At 35.6% G+C, this 20,177-nt stretch overlaps 2 protein-coding genes across 2 annotated transcripts; one reads left to right on the plus strand and one right to left on the minus strand.

Moving 5' to 3' along the window:
- Positions 1-4,843: 4,843 nt before the first annotated feature.
- Positions 4,844-8,234, plus strand: LOC136819840 (collagen alpha-2(IV) chain-like). Its single transcript, XM_067076080.1, has 3 exons — positions 4,844-4,949; positions 7,269-7,817; positions 7,915-8,234. Exons 1-3 carry the CDS (start codon positions 4,844-4,846, stop codon positions 8,232-8,234), a joined length of 975 nt encoding a protein of 324 aa, XP_066932181.1.
- Positions 8,235-10,081: 1,847 nt separating this feature from the next.
- LOC136819841 (proteoglycan 4-like) lies at positions 10,082-17,422 on the minus strand. The gene is made up of 4 exons (XM_067076081.1): positions 16,979-17,422; positions 12,998-13,124; positions 11,096-11,674; positions 10,082-10,317 (listed from the first exon to the last, which is right to left on the minus strand). The coding sequence occupies exons 1-4, from the start codon at positions 17,420-17,422 to the stop codon at positions 10,082-10,084; spliced, it is 1,386 nt and encodes a 461-aa protein (XP_066932182.1).
- Between the last annotated feature and the right edge of the window lie 2,755 nt (positions 17,423-20,177).

Here is a 20,177-nt window from a genome sequence, read left to right on the forward strand (position 1 = left end):
AAGCTAGGTAACGTACACCTTCCCATAAAGAATTGTTATCGTCAATATTGAATCCAATGTCTGTATCATTAGATGGTTCACCCATCATTTGAAGATGTGCAACTTAAAATCAGTTTTTTGTAATTTCTGGAATAAAAGATTTGAAAAGTGACTGGAAATAAAATAATCAAAGCACTGTATGTGTGTAAAGTGTAATAAGAATCCTAAAAATCTAACCTATGTTAATTTTGATTGCCAACCGATATCAAAATGTTATATGCATTAACTGATTATTAAGGATTTTCCAAATCCTAGATCCAAATCCTAGATTATATCCTATTTGTTTTTTTATTTACCCTGCTTCTTAGATCTTATCAATAAATTCGCTAGCTTGGTCTGAAAACATACCATAACCTTACCTGTCAAATTACTATGATTGCTCAATTCGATTTATTCATAAAGGGCTCTTTTAAGAATTATATTAAATCATTAATCATGATTAATTGCGAAGCGAATATACATGAGCGAAGCAGTTTTGCTATCGTGTATATGTACCTTTAAATTCCACCTACGCTGGGGAGCGCAAATGAAAAATTACTATATATTTTATGGCGTGAGATGCTAGGCAATTCGATCTGCCTAACCAGGGTGCAGTATGCAGTGCTGACGAGTCCTAATAAGGACGAAATGCATATGCTGCTCTGCCACCCAAATCTCCTGAAAGAAGATAGTTGGACAGAAATTCTTTGAATTTCTTCACATATATATACAATCTTTCAAACGCAGAAATGATTGAGAAAGCCGTCCGCCCTTCCTTAGATCAAACCTAGAATCGCGGCGGAGAGACCTGGAATTACGGATGGTTAAATTCGTTTTTTTCAAAAAGTGTCGCCTCGTGCGTTTAGATATACCAATTGTTAAAAGCTACGGAGATAATACACGTGGTTATCGGTACTAGATAAGCCTTGTTTTTATCTCCTTAAGGTTTAAATTAGGAAATCTAAAGAAGAGATAGGAAAATCAGCGCGGACTGGAAGCGTACAAGAAGCGTTCAAATGGCGCTCATTTTTCAAGAAGTCATTGCATTGACTCGAGCTTAGGGCTTTCGAACTTTTCCAAATTCGAATGTTGACTAAAAACACAACAAACAAACATTTATTGTTGTTTTGAAAAGAGAAATTGGTGTTTTGAAAAGAGATGGTTCTTGACGAAAAGAAACGAAGAAAGCACTCATGTGAGTTATGGAAAGTCCAAAACTTATTGCGTTCCGCATCCTTTGGCAAGATCTGCGAACGCGGGACGTAAATTTGTATATGTTCGAGAAATGCTACCGATTTGGTTCACGAAAAAACCCCGAGCAAAGTAGACTTTTCTTTATTTTATAAAATAAAAGTGTTATATCGAGTTTGACTATCCAATCAAGTGCGAGATGTTCGTTTTTATGTCGTTGCTGCTACTTTCACTTTTGCAGACTTGCGAAACAAAGATGGCGATTTTTGTCAAGAAGTTCAAGCAGGATCCTGCTGATATTTTAAGCTGGAAGGCATCTTTTGCTTGTAAAATAACGTTACTGCTGTTCACACTTATTGGAAATTTTACTCGAGTATCATTCTTGAGGTTTTTTACCACTTCCTCTGGGAGAGGAGAGCTGTCCTACCATCCACTTGCTAATAATGTGACAATGTGTGTGGCTGTTTTTTTTGTTGTCAACTTGAAATTTTCGATAAATGCAATGGTTTGACAAGGTTGTTTACCTTGTGGCATCCATACTGCATGGCACATTTTTGTGACAATTGATTGGAGTAACCATTTCTACTACATCATTTGATCTCATCGAAAACTATTTTTATGGCTTGAGATCAAACCAAATATTCTGCAACTGTCAAGTCAGATTTTAAAAAAAGCAACATTTGGATGGATTTCGAAATATTTTAACATTGAGACTTTATAATTTTATTGGAAATGTCATGTCATGGTTAAACTTTACATTCAGCCAAACAATGATTTTTTTTTCATGTTGTCTATACACGGTTCAGCGTATTTGAGTAAACGCTTTTACGACAAAGATCATACATACGCCATCGAATATTGGGTGATTGTGGTCAGTAACATTTGTTGAGGAGGTACCCTATGCTGCGAAGAACAGACACATTGTTTATTAATGGACCTTATCAGAGTTTTTGACTTTTCTAAAAAAGTGATGCATTGTGGGATTGTTTCGAGTGTATTACAAATAATATCTCTTAGGAACTCCTCGAGGGAATTCTATTGTAATACACATCGCTTTTTTAGAAAAATCAAAAACTTCAATAAGGTCTATTATTCATCACGACATAAGAAAACTTTGTTGTAGTTTGAGATCCAGCAAACGCAAACATTACCAGATGCCCATCAAGATTCAATATTAATATTATGTAGCTACGTATAAATAATATAATGCGACACAAGAAGGGGGACAAATTGTGAATGTTTTGGTGGTACATGGGATGTTTTGTGTGTGACCTGTGATGCTTAATGACATTAAATTTTACATGTTAAGGCAGCAATCAGAAACTACACTTCCATTTTATTTTTAATCTTTTTAAGTCAGTAGTAGAAAATTTCAAATTCACTGCTGCTGGTGGTCATTATTCAGTTCAAGCACTTTAAATAATTTCCAAATAAAATAAGCTCTTTCACAGCATTTTCCTCAAAATTCTTGAACATGTTACTGGCAAAATGTAATGCATCCGGAGAGGTTCGTGATCGCTGCCTTATAATATTGGAATGTTTCAAGGGGTTTGAAGTCATTGTAGGATTTGCTTTTTTGATTGCATGAATGTATGTAGTAGTGAATTTATAAATTAGTGATATTTTTGTAAAAATTGATTTTATTCTTTACCACTTTTAGTTATGACATTCTAAACTATCAAAAAGTCCATATTACAATGTCACATTTATTGTAATTTTTTAAAACTACAGAATCAAAACAATGACGAGAAAGACTACATTATTACTAAAACTTCACATCAATGTGTTATTGTTTTAATGACTTCATGATTGAAACAGGGTCTTTTTTTCACAGGATACGTTTGTTGAAAAATTCTAGAAGGATCTTTTAAAACTCATCAAATTATTTTCAGTTTAAAAGCTCTGTATTACCCTTTTAAATACCACTGTAATCCCTCTATGTTACCAAGTCCATGTCCATGCTACGATGTTACTCTTTACAGTTTTATTTTGTTATTTTTGTTGTTTTACCTTGTGAAAAGTTGTATTGACCCCCCAAGCGATTTGGAGTACATTAAAAATGAGACCGGTATTGGTGCGGTCATGCTTCTGCCGCTTTTGGACTGGTTAATTGTGCGACTAAAAGCTGAAAAAAGCGGCCAGAAGACCGCACAATACCGTATGGTCCGTGCGGACGATGGTGCGGTCCCCGCCGTTTGTTTATATTTCTTTCGATTGCCGTAAGAATTTCAGCCTCGAGTTCAAACAAGCAAAACAATAAAAACAAAATGTCCGCACCATGACCGCACTGAATACCGCACTCATTCTAATGGTGCTCTTTAGTGACCGATCAAGTGCGTTTGAATGGAATTTCTAGGAAAGATTTTTGGATAATTTCTGGTAGATACAAAGGTATCATTTTACTGCACGGTAATCTTTTCGCCGCTTTTTTGCCGCACATTTTATCGATCTGTCCGCACCAAGACCGGTCTCATTTATAATGTACTCCGAATTGCTTGGGGGGTCACATATCTTTATACTTTTTCCAGGAAGACTTTTTGAAACTACTACAAAAGTATTACAACATCTAGTACAAATGACTTTTTTATCAGTCTTTTGATTTTTTCAACATCCTCTTCTTTGAAATTATTGTTATGACTCACTGGCAATAAATTCTTGGTAAAATGTAAAGGTCTTATTACTGTAGTTTGTTTTTTAAATTCTGTATTAATAATGGAGTCGTCGATTTCTTAAACATTTTGAAATTTCTTCGCTTTGCGAAAACAGAACGCTCGTTCCGCAAGCCCTTTTATGTTGATTTCCCGATTTTTCCACCGCTTCCCATTGTTCCTTAACCCTATTAGCCCCAAGCTTTTTTGACTTTTGTATCCCCAGGGGGGGGGGGTAGAATCTACCACCCTCGATTATTTTCGATCTAGAAGAGCTATGGCCATGAAATTTGGTACAGATGTTCTCCATCATGATACAATTTTCCAGGAATAAAAAAAAAATTGATGACGTCATTCAAAAACTGATGACGTCATCACAAAATTTCCACCTGTCGGAAAAAATCCCAAATATATGGTTTACAAAAATGTCTATTATAGTCGAACCAATAAAGATATTTCACTTCTGTTTGAAGATTCTGAAAGGTAAAAGACTGTTCTTTAACATAGTTGCCGGTTTTGCAATTTCCACGAAGAGTTTTTCTTAAAATCTATGCTGAAGACGAGTAAAGTTTTCAAAATTTGATGACGTCATAAATGATGACGTCATCATTTTCAAAAATTTTCTTTTGATTTTTTAAATTTGTATTATCAATGCCTATCACGTGTCAAAATTTGAAAATAATTGAATAAATAGTTTAGAAGTTATCAGCACTTTAAAATTTTGAGTTTTAAGTGATTTTAGGTGGGTTTTATGTCATGTTTCACAATAAAGTCATAAAACCTGATCTGGAAAACCTATGACCCTAAAATTTTGCACAAGTACTCTTAATAAGAATTTATTAAAAGTCAGAAAGTTTCAAGTCGTTAAAAAAATTTTTCTCCGAGATATAAACAAAAGAACTCCAGCGTGGTAAATTCTACCCCCCCCCCCCTGGGGCTAATAGGGTTAACTCTCGTATATAGCTCAAAAGAAGTGTATAGCAGAAATGACATCGGACGAGAAGAAAGCAAATGAGTTAGCACAGATCAAAGGGGCCTCCAACTGGCTCACTGCGAAACCAGTCAAAAGTGAAAACTTTAATCTTACAAAACGTGAGTTTTTCGACTCTGTTACAATCAGATACCGTTGGAGATTAAAACATCTTCCTAATCAATGCGCATGTGGGAAAGCCTTCAATATCGATCATGCTTTATCGTGTGCAAAAGGAGGTTTCGTATACATAATGAAATAAGAGACACTATCTGTACATTTCTGAGTGAAGTAACCGAGGATGTATCAGTCGAACCGAGCCTCGAACCAATCACTGGAGAAGACCTACCAAGAGGAGCCATAAAAGTGGATGGTGCAAGAGCTGACGTTAGTGCAATGGGGTTCTGGACTAGAGGCCAGAGGGCATTTTTTGATGTGAGGGTATTCAATGCCTATGCCCAAAGGTACTCTAGTATGAGCCCCAATGCCATGTTCAGTGCCAACGAGAAAGAGAAGAAACGCCAATACAACCAAAGGATTATCAGAATTGAAGGCGGCTCTTTCACCCCTCTAATCTTTACTACTAACGGAGGTTCTGGCAGAGAAGCCCAAATTCTCATCAGGTCGCTGGCTCTGTTACTTTCTGAGAAAAAGGGGGAACTATTCTCTTTAACTCTCAATTATATCAGAACAAAGTTGTCCTTCGCTTTATTACGATCAACAGTGTTATGTGTTAGAGGTAGTAGGGTACCCAAAAAAATGCGTACAAACATTGTGGACATTGACATTACGGAGGCTACAAGTTATGTCTAGCTCCCCATCTATATACATATTTCGTTATTTACGTTACGTCCACATATTTCGTTATACTTCTAGAATTTGTTAGCCGCTCATTACTTTGTTTATATTTATATATTTAACTGTTTTGACTACTTCCTAACAAGAAATATATTTTATTTTAGAAAAAAAAAAAAGAAGTGTATTAATGAGAGGATTTCGGAAAGTGCTGGGCCGAAAATTTAAATTGAGCCAATCTCAAGATATCGACCAAAAACCGATTTTGACGTTATGAAATACATCGAAAAAACACGTCATAAGTAAGATTCAAATGACGTCATTATTGAAAACAGCGATATCTTCAAGTCTATTAATGCAATCAACACCAAATTTTGACTGGAGACGTAGATTAACGATCGTAAAATATTTGTGGAGAAATTTTCAAAATTTTTAGACGACGTCATTTACTGTCGGTAAAAACTAAAATACGTCAAATAATGATGACGTCATCAAAAAATTTCAACAAATTTTTTTCATGCATTATTTCAAAATCAACAATCAACGTCTCCAGTCGAAATTTGGTGTTAATTGTAGTAATAGAGAATCGAAGTTATCGATGTTTTAAAAAACGACGTCATTTAACTTGTCTTTTTTGACGTGTTTTTTCGACGTATTTCCTAACGTCGAAATCAGTTTTTGGCCGATATCTTGAGATTGGCTTAATTTAAATTTTCGGCCCAGCACTTTCCGAAATCCTCTCATTAATACGCTTCTTTTGAGCTATATACGAGAGTTAAGGAACAATGGGAAGCGGTGGAAAAATCGGGAAATAGGTTTTGGACTTTCCTTAACTCACCTGAGCAGCTGAACTTGCGGAATGAGAAGAAAGAAGATGGAATTTTTATTCTTTCATCGACAGGCAAGGCTAAACAGAGTTGTTGCTTCGTTGCAAGAAGAGGATCTAAGCTAAAGAAATGAACTGTATACATGTGGTGGGAAAGCCATTCCTTTTGGTTTAGAATTAGATTGAATCTTGGTAGTATGTTGAAGTGAGCATCACTGGACTTTTTGTATGTTTTGAATTGATGGGAACAAAAATATTTTGCGCTTTTGGATATGGCTAACCTGGAAGAATTTATTCCTCCCCTTATTTAGTGGAAGGAGAAATGTTTGTTTGTCGTTGTTTATGAAATTTTGGCTTGACCGACCCTCGATGATGTGGGATCTTTGGTTGTTGTTTGTTGTTTATGAATACGCATTGGTGGTCAGAGAAATAGAACATTGACATGTGATTGTATTTTAAATGATTTTATTGTTGGTAAAAAGTCGCAGATTTTTTACTTTTTATGTGAAGAGTTTGCTCCTGTTTGTCAACAACTCGAGTAAGAGACTGCGAAGTACTTGTGTTGACTCCAGTAAACTTAAGATAAGAGTTTCCAAACTTTGAAAAAAATCACATCCAGTAAAATTGGGTCAAGCTGGAGTTTTTACAAGGTAGGTAAATTAAGTAAATTACAGAACAGGGTAAAAGCTAAAAGATGCTTGGTTTCGATGCAAATATACGGACAAACCTCTCGAAGTCTCTGTAAAGATGCAAAATCAATGTTTTAATGTTTATACGTACGATAGTTTTACATGAAGTTCCCATCACGCCACTTTCAAAGGTCTCCAGTGTCTCGAATGTCTCAAAGGTCTCCAGGGTCTCAAAGATATCAAAGATATCAAAGGTCTCAAAGGTCTCGAGGTTCTCAAAGGTCTCGAGGGTCTCAAAGGTCTCGAAGGTCTCAAGGGTCTCGAGGGTCTTAAAGGTCTCAAAGGTCGCGAGGGTCTCAAAGATATCAAAGGTCTCCAGGGTCTCAAATATATCAAAGGTCTCAAAGGTCTCGAGGGTCTCAAAGGTCTCAAAGGTCTCGAAGGTCTCAAAGGTCTCGAAGGTCTCAAAGGTCTCGAGGGTCTCAAAGGTCTCAAAGGTCTCGAAGGTCTCAAAGGTCTCGAGGGTCTCGAAGGTCTCAAATGTCTCAAAGGTCTCCAGGGTCTCAAAGGTCTCGAGGGTCTCAAAGGTCTCCAGGGTCTCAAAGATCTCAAAGGTCTTAAAGATCTCAAAGGTCTCAAAAGTCTGACAGGTCTCAAAGGTCTCGAGGGTCTCAAAGGTCTCAAATGTCTCGGAGGTCTCAAAGGTCTCCAGGGACTCAAAGGTCTCGAAGTTCTCAAAGGTTTCCAATGTCTCCAGGGTCTCAAAGGTCTCAAAGATATCAAAGGTCTCAAAGGTCTCGAGGGTCTCAAGTCTCAAAGGTCTCGAAGGTCTCAAAGGTCTCGAGGGTCTCAAAGGTCTCGAGGGTCTCAAAGGTCTCAAAGGTCTCGAGGGTCTCGAAGGTCTCAAATGTCTCAAAGGTCTCCAGGGTCTCAAAGGTCTCGAAGGTCTCAAAGTTCTCGAGGGTCTCAAAGGTCTCAAAGGTCTCAAAAGTCTGACAGGTCTCAAAGGTCTCGAAGGTCTCAAAAGTCTGACAGGTCTCAAAGGTCGCGAGGGTCTCAAAGGTCTCGAAGGTCTTCAGGGTCTTGAAGGTCTCAAATGTCTCGAAGGTCTCGAAGGTCTCAAAGTTCACAGCGTATTTTACATGACAACGAAGTGACTCAGCAGAAAAAAAATAAAAAACTTACAGAACAGCAAAATAATACTTTGATGTGTTTAAGGATAAAAGAATTCTGCACTAAAACTGCAAAAATCCTTGAAGAAATCTCAAATCTTTACCACTAAACTTTCACAAGTCATAAGTCACCAGTTTACAGTTTATGCAGCGCCTCCATTTTTTAATCCTTTTTTTAAAAGTGTTTGTGTTGATCGAGCACTATTTCCTAACCCTTCCGTATATTTTCCGGAATAGAAATTGAACGCTCTTTTCAAATATCCTAACCATTTGGCTCTCACAACAACAGAAAACGAATTATCATCGCTCAAATCAACCCTCTATTACATCTTTAAGAGTGTGATTTTTTTCGTGCCTTGCGTGCCTTCGTGCCCTTCGTGCCTTTTGAAAAAAAGTTCGTAGTAATTATAGCACTATTCAAACTCATTTTTGTCACTTTTTTTTTTGCTGAAAAGAACAAGAAAAATACTATATTAACAAAATCTTAATCAATAAGTGGGAAACTAATCCTTGCACCCCTTTCACCAACATTAAAGTAAATCAGAATTAAGTTCCAGCAAATTTTGTAATTGTAGGAAGCACTTCACTAAAAATTCAAAACAACAAAATAGGCTTTGGTGTATTTCTAAGATAATAATTTGAAAGTTTTAGTAATCTACTGACAATGAATAAAAACTTTTAAAGAAAATGTACACTAAATAAAAAAAAGGCTAATGGTAAAAAAAGATTTCCTGAAAAGTCTGATACTCTAACTCTAACTCTAACTATTTAGAAGGTTAGATCCTTTAACCTATTTACCAACTGAAAGTAGATTAATAACAAATACTTACATCCTTGTGCGAGTATTTGATGTGTCGGTCCATGCGTTTGACGCATTTACCATGAATGACGCAAACTTTTGACTTGTGAACACCTTTGTGGGACTCATTGGTAATCCAGCTGAAATCAAATTTTAAAACATTCAAAAGGTTATATTGCTAAGGCTGTTAGAGAAAATCAGTAATTAGCATTGTTGATTTAATTGATTGAGTGAGTGAGGGATTGGGAGGGCGAAAGAGAAAGTGGAGTGAATTAATTGATTGAGGGAAACGGGAGTGAATTAATTGATTGAACGAGGGGGAGGGATAGAAGAGAAAATGCAAAACTTTCATAATTGTTATAACTAAGGAAATGCTAGTACTTGAACACTCTCCTCCTGCATGACAATTCCATCGACGCTTCCGCTTGTGTCCATTTATCATGGGTGCCGTGCTCCTTTTTTGTCAGGTGCCTCGTAAGCCCCGTGCTCATTTGCCCACAAGACTCGTACGGGCAGAGGATAGAAATAGCAATAATGCCCATCCTAGGTTTAGGACCACAATTAGGGTTATGAGGGTTAAGTTTGTAGGTGTGGGTGCCTTTTTGAGCAAAAGTCGTGTGGGTTTGTGGGTTTTTCAAACTAAGTTATTCTAATGAGGTTTTTCTTGAAATTAATTCACCATCTAATTAATAAGAGATTGTACTTTGATTAGACTTTTTTTAAAGAAACAAAACTTTAGTGAACATGGATTTTTTTCAGTATTTTTTGGTACTAACTTACAGTTTCGTTATTGGATTTTGATGGAGAGCAAAGGAGGTTTTTGACAACAACCTTGTCTGATTTGTGCACAACTTTGATTGGAAGCTAAAAGAAAAATTGGGTGATCGGTAATGATTTTCTTGCTACACTTGTTATGCTGAATTTTCAAAATGCAATGTGAATTACACTCTCATAAAGAACATTTATCTGAAATTACTTGGAAGTAGAATTTGAGGAAAAATTATGGTGTTTTGGAAAACTGAAATCTGTTCAGTTAAGTTCCAGATATTTGCGACTTTGTAGATTGAGCTTTTAATGGAAACGGTTTTAATGGAAACGGTTTTGATGGAAACGGTTTTGATGGAGGCGATTGCAATGGAAGCTGTTGCGATGAATGAGGTTTCGATGGATGAGATCTTGATTGAGGCAATTGCGATCGAGGCGATGCGATGAATGAGGTTTCGATGGAGGCAGTTTCAATGGAGGAGCTCTCATCAGTGAAGATCTTGACTAAATTTAAAAAAATTCAGAAGCAAGTTAAGCAAAATATTTCACGATTTCACAGAAACTCAATATTCTGTTTATGTGCATTTATTGTTTAATACAGTTGAAATTAGGTAAAATTAGGTGAAATGAGGCTTTGTCATACTTGGATTGTTTTGAGAAGAAAAAAACAGTTTTAACTTTGTTATATATTACTTTTTTAGACGGTTTCTAATCTAAATATATAGAATAAAATAAGATCAAAATTTTAAGTCAAAAATCTCTAACATGTTATGAGTGTGAGAAATTGAGTGAAAGCAATCAAAGCGTCACCAGATGTTGATTAAAGACAATTTCAAAGTCAAATCATATGAAAGCAATTGTTCGACGAAGTTGATTACATAACCCAAGATTGGCTTGAAACTGAGACTGAAACTGTCTGGAGACTAAAGTCACAAAATACCATTTTTAACAGCCGCAGTGCTCCAATTTTCTTCAAATATACACATGAACTACGTGATATTACCATTTATCAAATTAGCCTCGATCTCCAGAAATTTATAGCTAATTTATGACACTCTATTACGAAAATGTGTTTTTCGGCTTACAAATTAGGCAGGAAAATTAAAAGTTATATATGAATTTTCTATTAAAAATTTATTCAAAAAAGACAGGTAATTTTATCACAAAATGATTCGTAATCAAAATCAACCAGGTACATATAATTATGAAAGCATGTCATAAGTGTTATATTCAATTAAAGTCAATTTCAGTTCCGATGATAAAAGCTAAAAAAATAGACTACCTCTTCGCTCAGCAGCAAGAACAGATAGTTTAACTTGCAATCGAAGGATCTTCTCACGGTCTTCTTTTGTTAAGAAGGTCTCGCCATCTTCATCTCCGCCATCTTCATCTTCGCCATCTTCATCTATAAATTCATCTTTAGATTCTTCCTCGTTTTCTGGCGTCTCCTCATGGAAACTTCCTGGCATCTTCTCATGGTGGTTTTGTTGAGTCTTCGCATGAGGGTCTTCTGGAGTCTTCTTCTCATTAAGTTCTTCTGGGGTCTTCTCACGAGGGTCTTCTGGATTCTTCTCACGTGGGTATTTTGGAGTTTTCGTCTCATTTAGTTCTTCTGGGGTCTCCTCACGAGGGTCTTCTGGAGTCTTCTCACGTGGGTCTTCTGGAGTCTTCTTCTCATTTAGTTCTTCTGGGGACTCCTCACGACAGTCTTCTGGAGTCTTCTCACGTGGGTATTTTGGAGTCTTCTTCTCGTTGAGTTCTTCTGGGGTCTCCTCACGACGGTCTTCTGGAGTATTCTCACGTGGGTCTTCTGGAGTCTTCTTCTCATGTAGTTCTTCTGGGGTCTCCCCACGACGGTTTTCTTGAGTCACGTGGGTATTTTGGAGTTTTCGAAAGAGAGCATTCTCGAGCCTTCGGTTTTTGGATCTTTAATTTCTCTTCATCTAAAACAAAACATTTAACTTAAAGAGATGACTAGCTACTTTGCATTTTCAGATACTTTAAAGGGTATAATTTCGTCGGGGAAAAGTGACAAAAAATGTGTGGCTTTCGTAGGCAAAAGTGACAAAATCTTTACCCGACGAAAATATCCCCCTGAGGTATGTTTAAGCAGAGAAGTAAAATTTGAAGTAGAAAATTTACTTTATATTCACAATATTTTGAAAATCCCGCAATAAATAGTTACATTCAAAATAACGTTAAAAGTTTACATGAAATCGAGTCTGCGAGGGCATTAAAGCTGGTAACATACCGTCAAACATAAATCTTGCTCTTCCGACATTTGATTTGAATGCTTTTAGCAATGTGACATCTTTTTCTTTAAGTTTTGGATGAAAAGGACTTAATTTGTTTTAAAGATTTTGAGTTTGGTCAAAAACTGTTTCCAAACTTTTTGGCATTTTCATTGACCCGGTAAATGTTGGACATCGGGTTCAAACTTGAAACTTTACAATGTTTTAAAAACAACTTTTGATGATTTGCTCCCAGCTTAAAATTGAATTGACAAATTGACAAAAAACGTCAAACAGGCAAAAATTTCACAAAATGTCAGATAATTCTGATCTGTTTTGCTTGAAAATCGCAAAAAAGGAGAAAAGATCATAAAAAATAAAATCCAATGCTTACATGCCGAAGTCCAATTATCCAATTCAGGAAGCATGTCCATTGGTATTTTGTAACGTAAAAAGAAAATCCGTATTGTAATACGCAAATCTCGAGAAACCAAAACATTGTATAATTAATTGTGCTATAATTACCATTTACACATAAGTGAATTTTAAGGCTTATAGCGCTTTTGAAAGAATTAAAAAATAATAATAATTCGGTCAAAAGATAGAGCTTTAAAATATTTCCATCCGGTTGACTATAATAAAATATCTACTTTTTGTTGTTGTTCGATGTTTTTACTCAGTCAGTGATAAACTTTGATTCATATATCTTTCGATCTAATAAAACAATTTTATCAGTGAAGATCGAAGAATTACTCCTGTGAAAGTAGTAATTACAGCACAATTCTACAAGAAGTTGATTTTTTCTTTTTCATGTTATAATTTTTCTTTAGTTTTAATAATATTCTTTTCAACGAGAACAAGATCGCAATCTAATTCAAAACTCTATCAAAAGTTAGAGATTTTTTTGTTTCGTGTGCCAATTATATTGGAATATGATGAAAACAAACTCTAACCTTTTAATGAACTAGTTTTTTTTGCACCCTTGCCTCTAAGAGAATCCAAATCACAGCCCGTCCCTTCCTTTGCAAAAGATATTGAACCATAGATTGTTTTCTTTGGATTGATTACTTCTTCCAAATCCTAAAAAGAAAAGACCTATAATTATCTATATCTGTTATCCTTTTGAACCCACTCATTTAGAAAAGTTACAAATAACGTCAATTAGATCTCTAATATTGTATTTACAGAAAATATTCTTTAAAATTCATTATTTTGACCATTTTTAACAGCCGCAGTGCTCCAATTTTCTTCAAATATACACATGAACTACGTGATATTACCATTTATCAAATTATAATATACATTTGTTTAAATAAAATCAGTTTCCAGTTTGAGTGAACAATGTGATGACTGCCAAAAAGCCAAAGTCGGAAAAGGACTAATTTTAACCGCAGGAGCATGACATGTGCTATAACTTTCTTCAAATTTACACATGAACTACGTGACATTACCATTTATCAAATTATAGTATGCATTTGTTTCAAAAAAATCTTTGTACAGTTTGAGTAAACAAAGTGACGACCGCCAAAACGCCAAAGACGGAAAAGAATTATTTTCCGTAATAGCACCATTTATCAAAACAATATAAAAGGGGTTGCACACGTTTCAGAACTCTTCCGTCCCTCCACCCCGGGGGGGGCACTGACCTTGACGACCGACGGGGACGTGCCGCTGGAGTTTTAAAAGTCGATCCTGTCAGAAATGAAATTTGATGAAAAATAGACCCTGTCAGAAGAAAAATTCGATGAAAAACCTACCCTGTCAGATTTTACTGTGAAAAACCTATACCCTGTCAGATTCTACCCTGAAAAACCTACCCTGTCAGATTCTATGTTAAAAACCTACTCTTTATATGGGTTTTTCGCGTTTTTCGTAAAGTATAACGTGATATCAACATTTCCAGGCTATAAACTACAGCATTGCATAAACCATAGTATAAGAAAGCCGCGGCTGGAATGAGTACAGCTGAATTTCTGTTGTTCTATCTATGTCGTAAGAACGAATATTTCATGGTTCAATGAAAATTTCCATTGTCAATTTAATTTGACTTTTAACAAACTCCCTCGTTAGACGTAATTTTGATCATAAACGCAAATCTCTTGATAATTCACGCATTCATAACATCAAAGTAAAAGAAAAGACTCTTGGTTTAAAAGTACTGGAACGTCATAATGTCAGTGCTTTAAGAACTTGAAGAAAATTGAGTGCCTCGAAGTGCCTTCCTGATTATTCTGAAAAATCATTACTGGTATTAGTAAATAAATATTCAAGCTGCATTTTGTGAAAATTTCATTCGAAAAACAACAATATTGAGGTGACAGCAAACATTCAAAGTTTAACATTTGAAAATTAGTTCTTTTAATAAAATGTGTGTTATTTGCTCCTAAATTTATAAAAATTTATTTGGAATTTATAAAAATATACTTCAAATAAGGTAATAAGAGAGGATAGTTAGAAAAAGTTGAGACTTGAAAAGTAATTGTTCTTCAATTGAATATTATGAACACTTTTAAGGTTAAGGATTTTGTTACCTTCGACTTAGTTCTTATAAACCACGGAGACACAGATAGAACATCCATTTACGACAAAAACAATAGCGTCATCATTCCAGCCGCGGCTTTCTTATACTATGCATAAACATTAAACCTCAATACCTGGAAAACCGACCAAAAGAATCGACGACGAGAGTTATGAAATTACAAAGTAACATATCTTTAATATGATTCAAAATCATCACTCTCTACTTCCACAAAATGTGTTTCAAAGCTAGAAAGGTCATACAATATTATAGATTTACAGGAACAAATAGAACGCTAAAGTTTCAAAAAACGTAATAACGAACGTAGTTAAATTTCAGATATCCGTTTCCAGGATTACCGTAGGATCACATAAAATTCCGATTCCCGCTCTAGCATTACTGGCGCTTTTCCGGGATCATTCCGCTAGTTTTCCCGGGCATACCGGCAGAAAAAAGTGAATTAATCCAAGCTGGCAAATCATAAAACGCAAAAAAGAAGTAATGTTTTGATTATTTTTATAATCGGCCAACTTGTTTCATTGTTTTCAACTAGTCGGAACTAACTATCATCTGTTTTCAAGTGGCAAGTGGAATGTTATAGCAGAAATCGGAATCTTCTGTGATCCCACGGTAAGGTTCTCAAAATCAGAACTGATGAAGTCTAGGTTTGAAAGGACTATTTTGCAAGTATAAGCTTTAAAACGACGCTTTTACAAAGAGGACGAGAGGATGTCAATGAGACTAATACAGAAGAGTCGAGAGTATTGTTCTGTTCTACAGCTGTTCTAAGCCTACAGCGGAATGTCTCAACGATATGGGAAGAAACAAAAGATAACAGTTGAAATAAAAAATCTGAATCAAAATCTGGAAACAATGTTGTTAGTACCACTATTCAGCTGAACATTTTTATTCTAAATATTTCAATAGAGGTATCTTTGAAATTAGCCTCGATCCCTTTAAGAGGGCGCAATGGCGGGCGTGTGGTGCGAGACAACAGCAGCAAAGCGCCTGTGTTGGCCGTGCGATAAGTATTTGTAAAAAGCTGTTTACCCTCGCAGGGGTCTGCTCACCGCCGCGTCAAAACGATTTGCAAAAGAACTCTCCATGCAAAAACAGACCCTGTCAGACACACATCATGAAATTGCGCCCCTGTCAGATCAGGATTTTGCAATTTTAGATACCCTGTCAGTAATTCTGCAACACTGAAAAAGGTACCCTGACCAGCGGCACGTCCCCGTACCTATTTTTGCCTAAGTGCCCCCCCCGGGCCCTCCACTCTGCTTGCATAGCAAAGACATGCGAGAGGCGAGAGTGGCAAAAACAAGCCGTAAATGTCATGTTTATAAGTGGCGAGGCGATCCAAAGCCTCCTCGATTTGCATGTTGCAAACAAAAAATTTAATGACAAACAAACGCCGTATATTAAAGTAAGATGAAAACACTAAACACTCTCAGGGGATCTTGAATTTAAAAAGAGTCTCACATATTTCTTTTCTCTCTGTTTTGCTTTTTTTTTTGTTTATAGATTTTCTTTCTCTCGAAATGAATCTCGAATGCAATTAAAACGTTCAATAAGAAAAAAAATTTAAATCACTTTTGTATATATTGGCGCGGCATCGAAGAGTTAACGGTTTATTTATAATTAACGATTAATTGCTCTCTACAGGATGCAATTAACGATTAATTGCTCTCTTTGAAGGCGCGCCAAATAAGAAATAATAACCCATTGAGCGATTATGCATAGAATAACTCAGCAATCAAATGAAAAATAATACTTAAACGCGAGATGCAAGGAATATAGACTTTCCAAGAACCAGACTTGCAACCACTCGGCTTCAAATTTTTGACCTACTTGGCAAAATTCCTAAATACGCCACTGAACTGTACTGTAATAATACAAGTGTGGTTAAGCACTAGTTCAAATGTAATTCACCAATTGATATAGTTCAAATGAGATCCAAAATACGATTTTAAAGTTAGGGTTATCTTTGGACCACATACGGTCTTTTTTCTATGTGGGTTCGGACATATCTCAGCCGATTGCTTGAATTGACAATTTTTTTGTCACAATGCGTGCATTTGTACGGCTTTTCCCCAGAATGAGATCGCATATGGATTTTCAAATCCTGCGGCCTCCTAAAGGATCTGTTACACCTGACGACTCCACACTGGTGCGGTTTTTCACCAGTGTGAGTCATCAAGTGCAACAGGAATCCTTTCTTTGTTGTAAATTGGCGTCCTGAAGAGACACAGCCTCTCCAGGAACACAAATATGTTGCATGCTGCTTGATATGTATCGTCATTCCTTCTTTGGTTTCAACTGTTGTGTTGCAGCCTATCCACTGGCATTTGATTTTTCTTTTTCTCTCCTTATCCTTGCTGACACAGTCTACCCTTTCCAAAACAACTTGGGCTACCTCATCTTCACCATGAGCATCATCAACAGGATCGCTTGCTACGGAAGATTTCGAGACAGAACTCGCTACTCTCCGTGTCCGTGGAGCACTCGCGTCATCCAAAGGTGAATCGGTAGTTTCTTGCTTTTCGGCAGCATTTTCAACTCTTTGACGTTTTGTTCCTGGTGCTTCTGTATTTTTTTTATTTTTTCGAACAGTCCTTTCTATCTCCATCACTTCTTCTTCTACGGCAATAGATGTAAGTTCAAGGATTGGATTATGGCGCGAATCTTTAATTATTTTGTCTTTCGTTGGACCTGTTTTTGTTGTCGTTTTTCTTTTGCCTGTCACTTCAGAAACGGTTCCTGTTTTTGTTGTCGTTTTTCTTTTGCCTGTCACTTCAGAAATGGTTCGATACATAGGTTGATGTATTGCAATGAAAGCCGCTTGTCCGACAAATGACATCGACTCTTGATTGGGAGGAAAATTCACTATTATTAATGATGTGTAGTAGTGTTTTTAATTATGATTGATCGATTGATTGATATTCAGAAGAAATTTCACTAATTTTGACCTATCAGAATTTCGACAAGACTTCATAGGAACTGACATCGAAAATAAACTCAATAAAATGAATAACACAACACTCTTTCTATACTGTTTGATATGCATTGTCCTATAAAGCCTCTATCTCATAGTCAAACTAAACGACTACGTAAACCATGGATAACAGACTCAATATTAGAAAAATGTTCAAAAAAAGAAGAACTTCATGGAATCTACATTCAATCTGGATTCAATGACTATCAATTTCTAAGAAACACAATCAACAAAGAAATAAGACGAAGTAAATTCCTCTATCGAAAACAAAATTTTTAATCACTTAAAAACAATTCAAAAAAACTCTGGAAAGATGTCAATCGACTACTTTCAAGAAACTTGTCAAGCTCAATTCCACGATTCATGACACGTGGAAAAAAACAAATACTAACTAAACAAGAGATAGCTCAACACTTCAATGACCACTTCTCTAAAGTTGCACTTAATCTCCTGAAAAAAATGAAGCTCGGTAATGATCCACTTTCTGACATTAAATACCTAAACCAAAGTATGTACTTTGATACAGTGAAAACTTATGAAATACAAGAATTGATCGACCAACTTGATCCAAACAAAGCTGTAGATTTGTACAAGTTTCCAATCAACGTCATTAAAGCCATTGGAGACCTTATTGCTTCCCCTCTATCTATCATCGTTAACAAATCTGTTAAGCAAGGTATCTTCCCTGAAACATTAAAATTGCTAAGGTTACCCCTGTCTTCAAAAACAATGGTGATAAGCATGACATAGCCATCTATAGACCTATTTCAGTTCTACCCGTTTTCGACAAAATCTTTGAAAAGGCCATAAACCACAGATTAAAACGATTTCTTATTGACAAAAGAATTTTATTTAAGAACCAATTTGGATTCCAGGTAAGTAAGTCAACTTCTGATGCTGTACTAAAATTAACGGATGAAATCCATGCTGGCCTCAAAAAGAACGAAACCTGCTGCACAATTTTGCTTGACCTTGCCAAAGCATTTGACACCGTTAATCATGAAATTCTAATAAGAAAACTTAATGATGTGAGGATAAGGGGTCCGCTTAACGATTGGTTCAAAAGCTATTTAGCAAATCGGAAACAACTAGTAAGCATTGGAAATGAAAATTCAAGTTTGGTGAATATGGAATGTGGTGTGGTGCCCCAGGGGTCTGTTTTGGGCCCCACCCTATTTCTTATTTACATAAATGATCCACCATTATCATCAAATAAATTTTCTTTTACCCTTTTTGCTGACGATACGTCCCTGTTTCTAAGTCATGAAGATACAGCCACCTTAGAGAATATAATCAACAATGAATTAGAACTTGTATCCCATTGGCTGATCAACAATAGATTGTCATTGAAAATTAAAAAGTCTTGTTTTATTCTTTTTTCAGGGAAAAAACATATACAAAACTTCAATATATTGTTAGCAGGAATTCAGATTACAAGGGTAAGTTCTGCAAAGTATTTGGGTGTCATAATAGATGAAAAACTAGACTGGCAAACCCATATCAATTATGTCGCAACAAAGGTAAAACAAGGTTCAGGTCTTATGAATAAATTAAGTCATTTGATTTCACCATCACGTATTTCTCTCTTTATTATGCATTTGTAAATTCTCACTTGCAATATTGTATTACCTCTTGGGGTTCTCCTAATACCAAAAGCCTTGGAAAATTAAATACCGTAATTGATAAATTATCTAATAAAATCAATAAAATATTTGATAAAAATAAACTGGGGAAATTTGAACCATTAAAGATACCATCACTTTACAAACTTGAATGTGGTAAATCAATCTACAAATATGTCAATAATACATCATCTAAATTTGTAAGCACAATCTTCAGTAAACCAAAACATTCTCTTGGTACACGACAACCAGCTCTTAATTCTCTCACAACTCTAGTATTTGGTGATTCTCCTTCTCCAATTCGATTCTATGGTCCTCAGATTTGGAATCGTAATTGTATAAATCTGAAATCTTCCAGTTTATCCATTTTCTCTAAAAAACTTAAAACAAAGCTCATCCACAATGAATAATCTTTCATGTTGTTGCTGCCAGTTGCTCTCCTAGCCTTTTGTAGTCATTCGCTTGTATCATAATATCATTTCTTCTTATTTTGTTTTTGTGAATTAGTTATCTTTGTACATTTTATTCCATTACTTTACATCCTTCCGAACTCGAAAGCCTCATAGGGTTGTTTATCGTTTACGATTTTTTAAATGTAAATAGTTCATAAAAAAGAAAGACATCAAAATCAAATCAAAAATACCTCAATGTAATCCAGAAACTGGATTACATTTGAACTACAATAAAATATCAGTAATTGGACAGAATGTAATCTAAATGTAAAAACACTTTGAGCATGCCCAGTAGTGTTATCATGAATGACATCTGATTCGATTTAACAACACTTCGACAAATTTCTTGTGAAAGTAGGTCATGTTAGAAGGAAAATCTTAAGGCAATTTGGATAAAAAGTTTTTTCACTAATTTAATAAAATGAGGATACAGTCATTTCAAGAATAAAGAAGATTGAAGTTGCTCTTTCATTTCAATTTGGTGTTGCTTCAATTTTCTTCAAAGATTCTCCCCAGGAAAAAGGTAAGTTTCTCTAATTTAATGTG

This window comes from Clytia hemisphaerica, unplaced genomic scaffold (assembly GCF_902728285.1).
Source record: "Clytia hemisphaerica strain Z4C2 unplaced genomic scaffold, Clytia hemisphaerica genome assembly, whole genome shotgun sequence".
Taxonomy (NCBI): domain Eukaryota; kingdom Metazoa; phylum Cnidaria; class Hydrozoa; order Leptothecata; family Clytiidae; genus Clytia; species Clytia hemisphaerica.

Excerpts from the sequence above, each read along its gene's own strand:
- LOC136819841 (XM_067076081.1), bottom strand. The coding sequence starts at position 17,422 with ATGTCATTTGTCGGACAAGCGGCTTTCATTGCAATACATCAACCTATG. Across the intron at positions 13,125-16,978 it reads ATGCTCATGGTGAAGATGAG|GATTTGGAAGAAGTAATCAA; the intron begins GTAGCCCAAGTT and ends TTTTCTTTTTAG. Across the intron at positions 11,675-12,997 it reads AAAAACTAGTTCATTAAAAG|AAAACCGTCGTGGGGAGACC; the intron begins GTTAGAGTTTGT and ends ACGTGACTCAAG.
- LOC136819840 (XM_067076080.1), top strand. The coding sequence starts at position 4,844 with ATGACATCGGACGAGAAGAAAGCAAATGAGTTAGCACAGATCAAAGGG. Across the intron at positions 4,950-7,268 it reads AAACTTTAATCTTACAAAAC|GTCTCCAGTGTCTCGAATGT; the intron begins GTGAGTTTTTCG and ends CCACTTTCAAAG. Across the intron at positions 7,818-7,914 it reads AGGTCTCGAAGTTCTCAAAG|GTCTCGAGGGTCTCAAAGGT; the intron begins GTTTCCAATGTC and ends AAGGTCTCAAAG.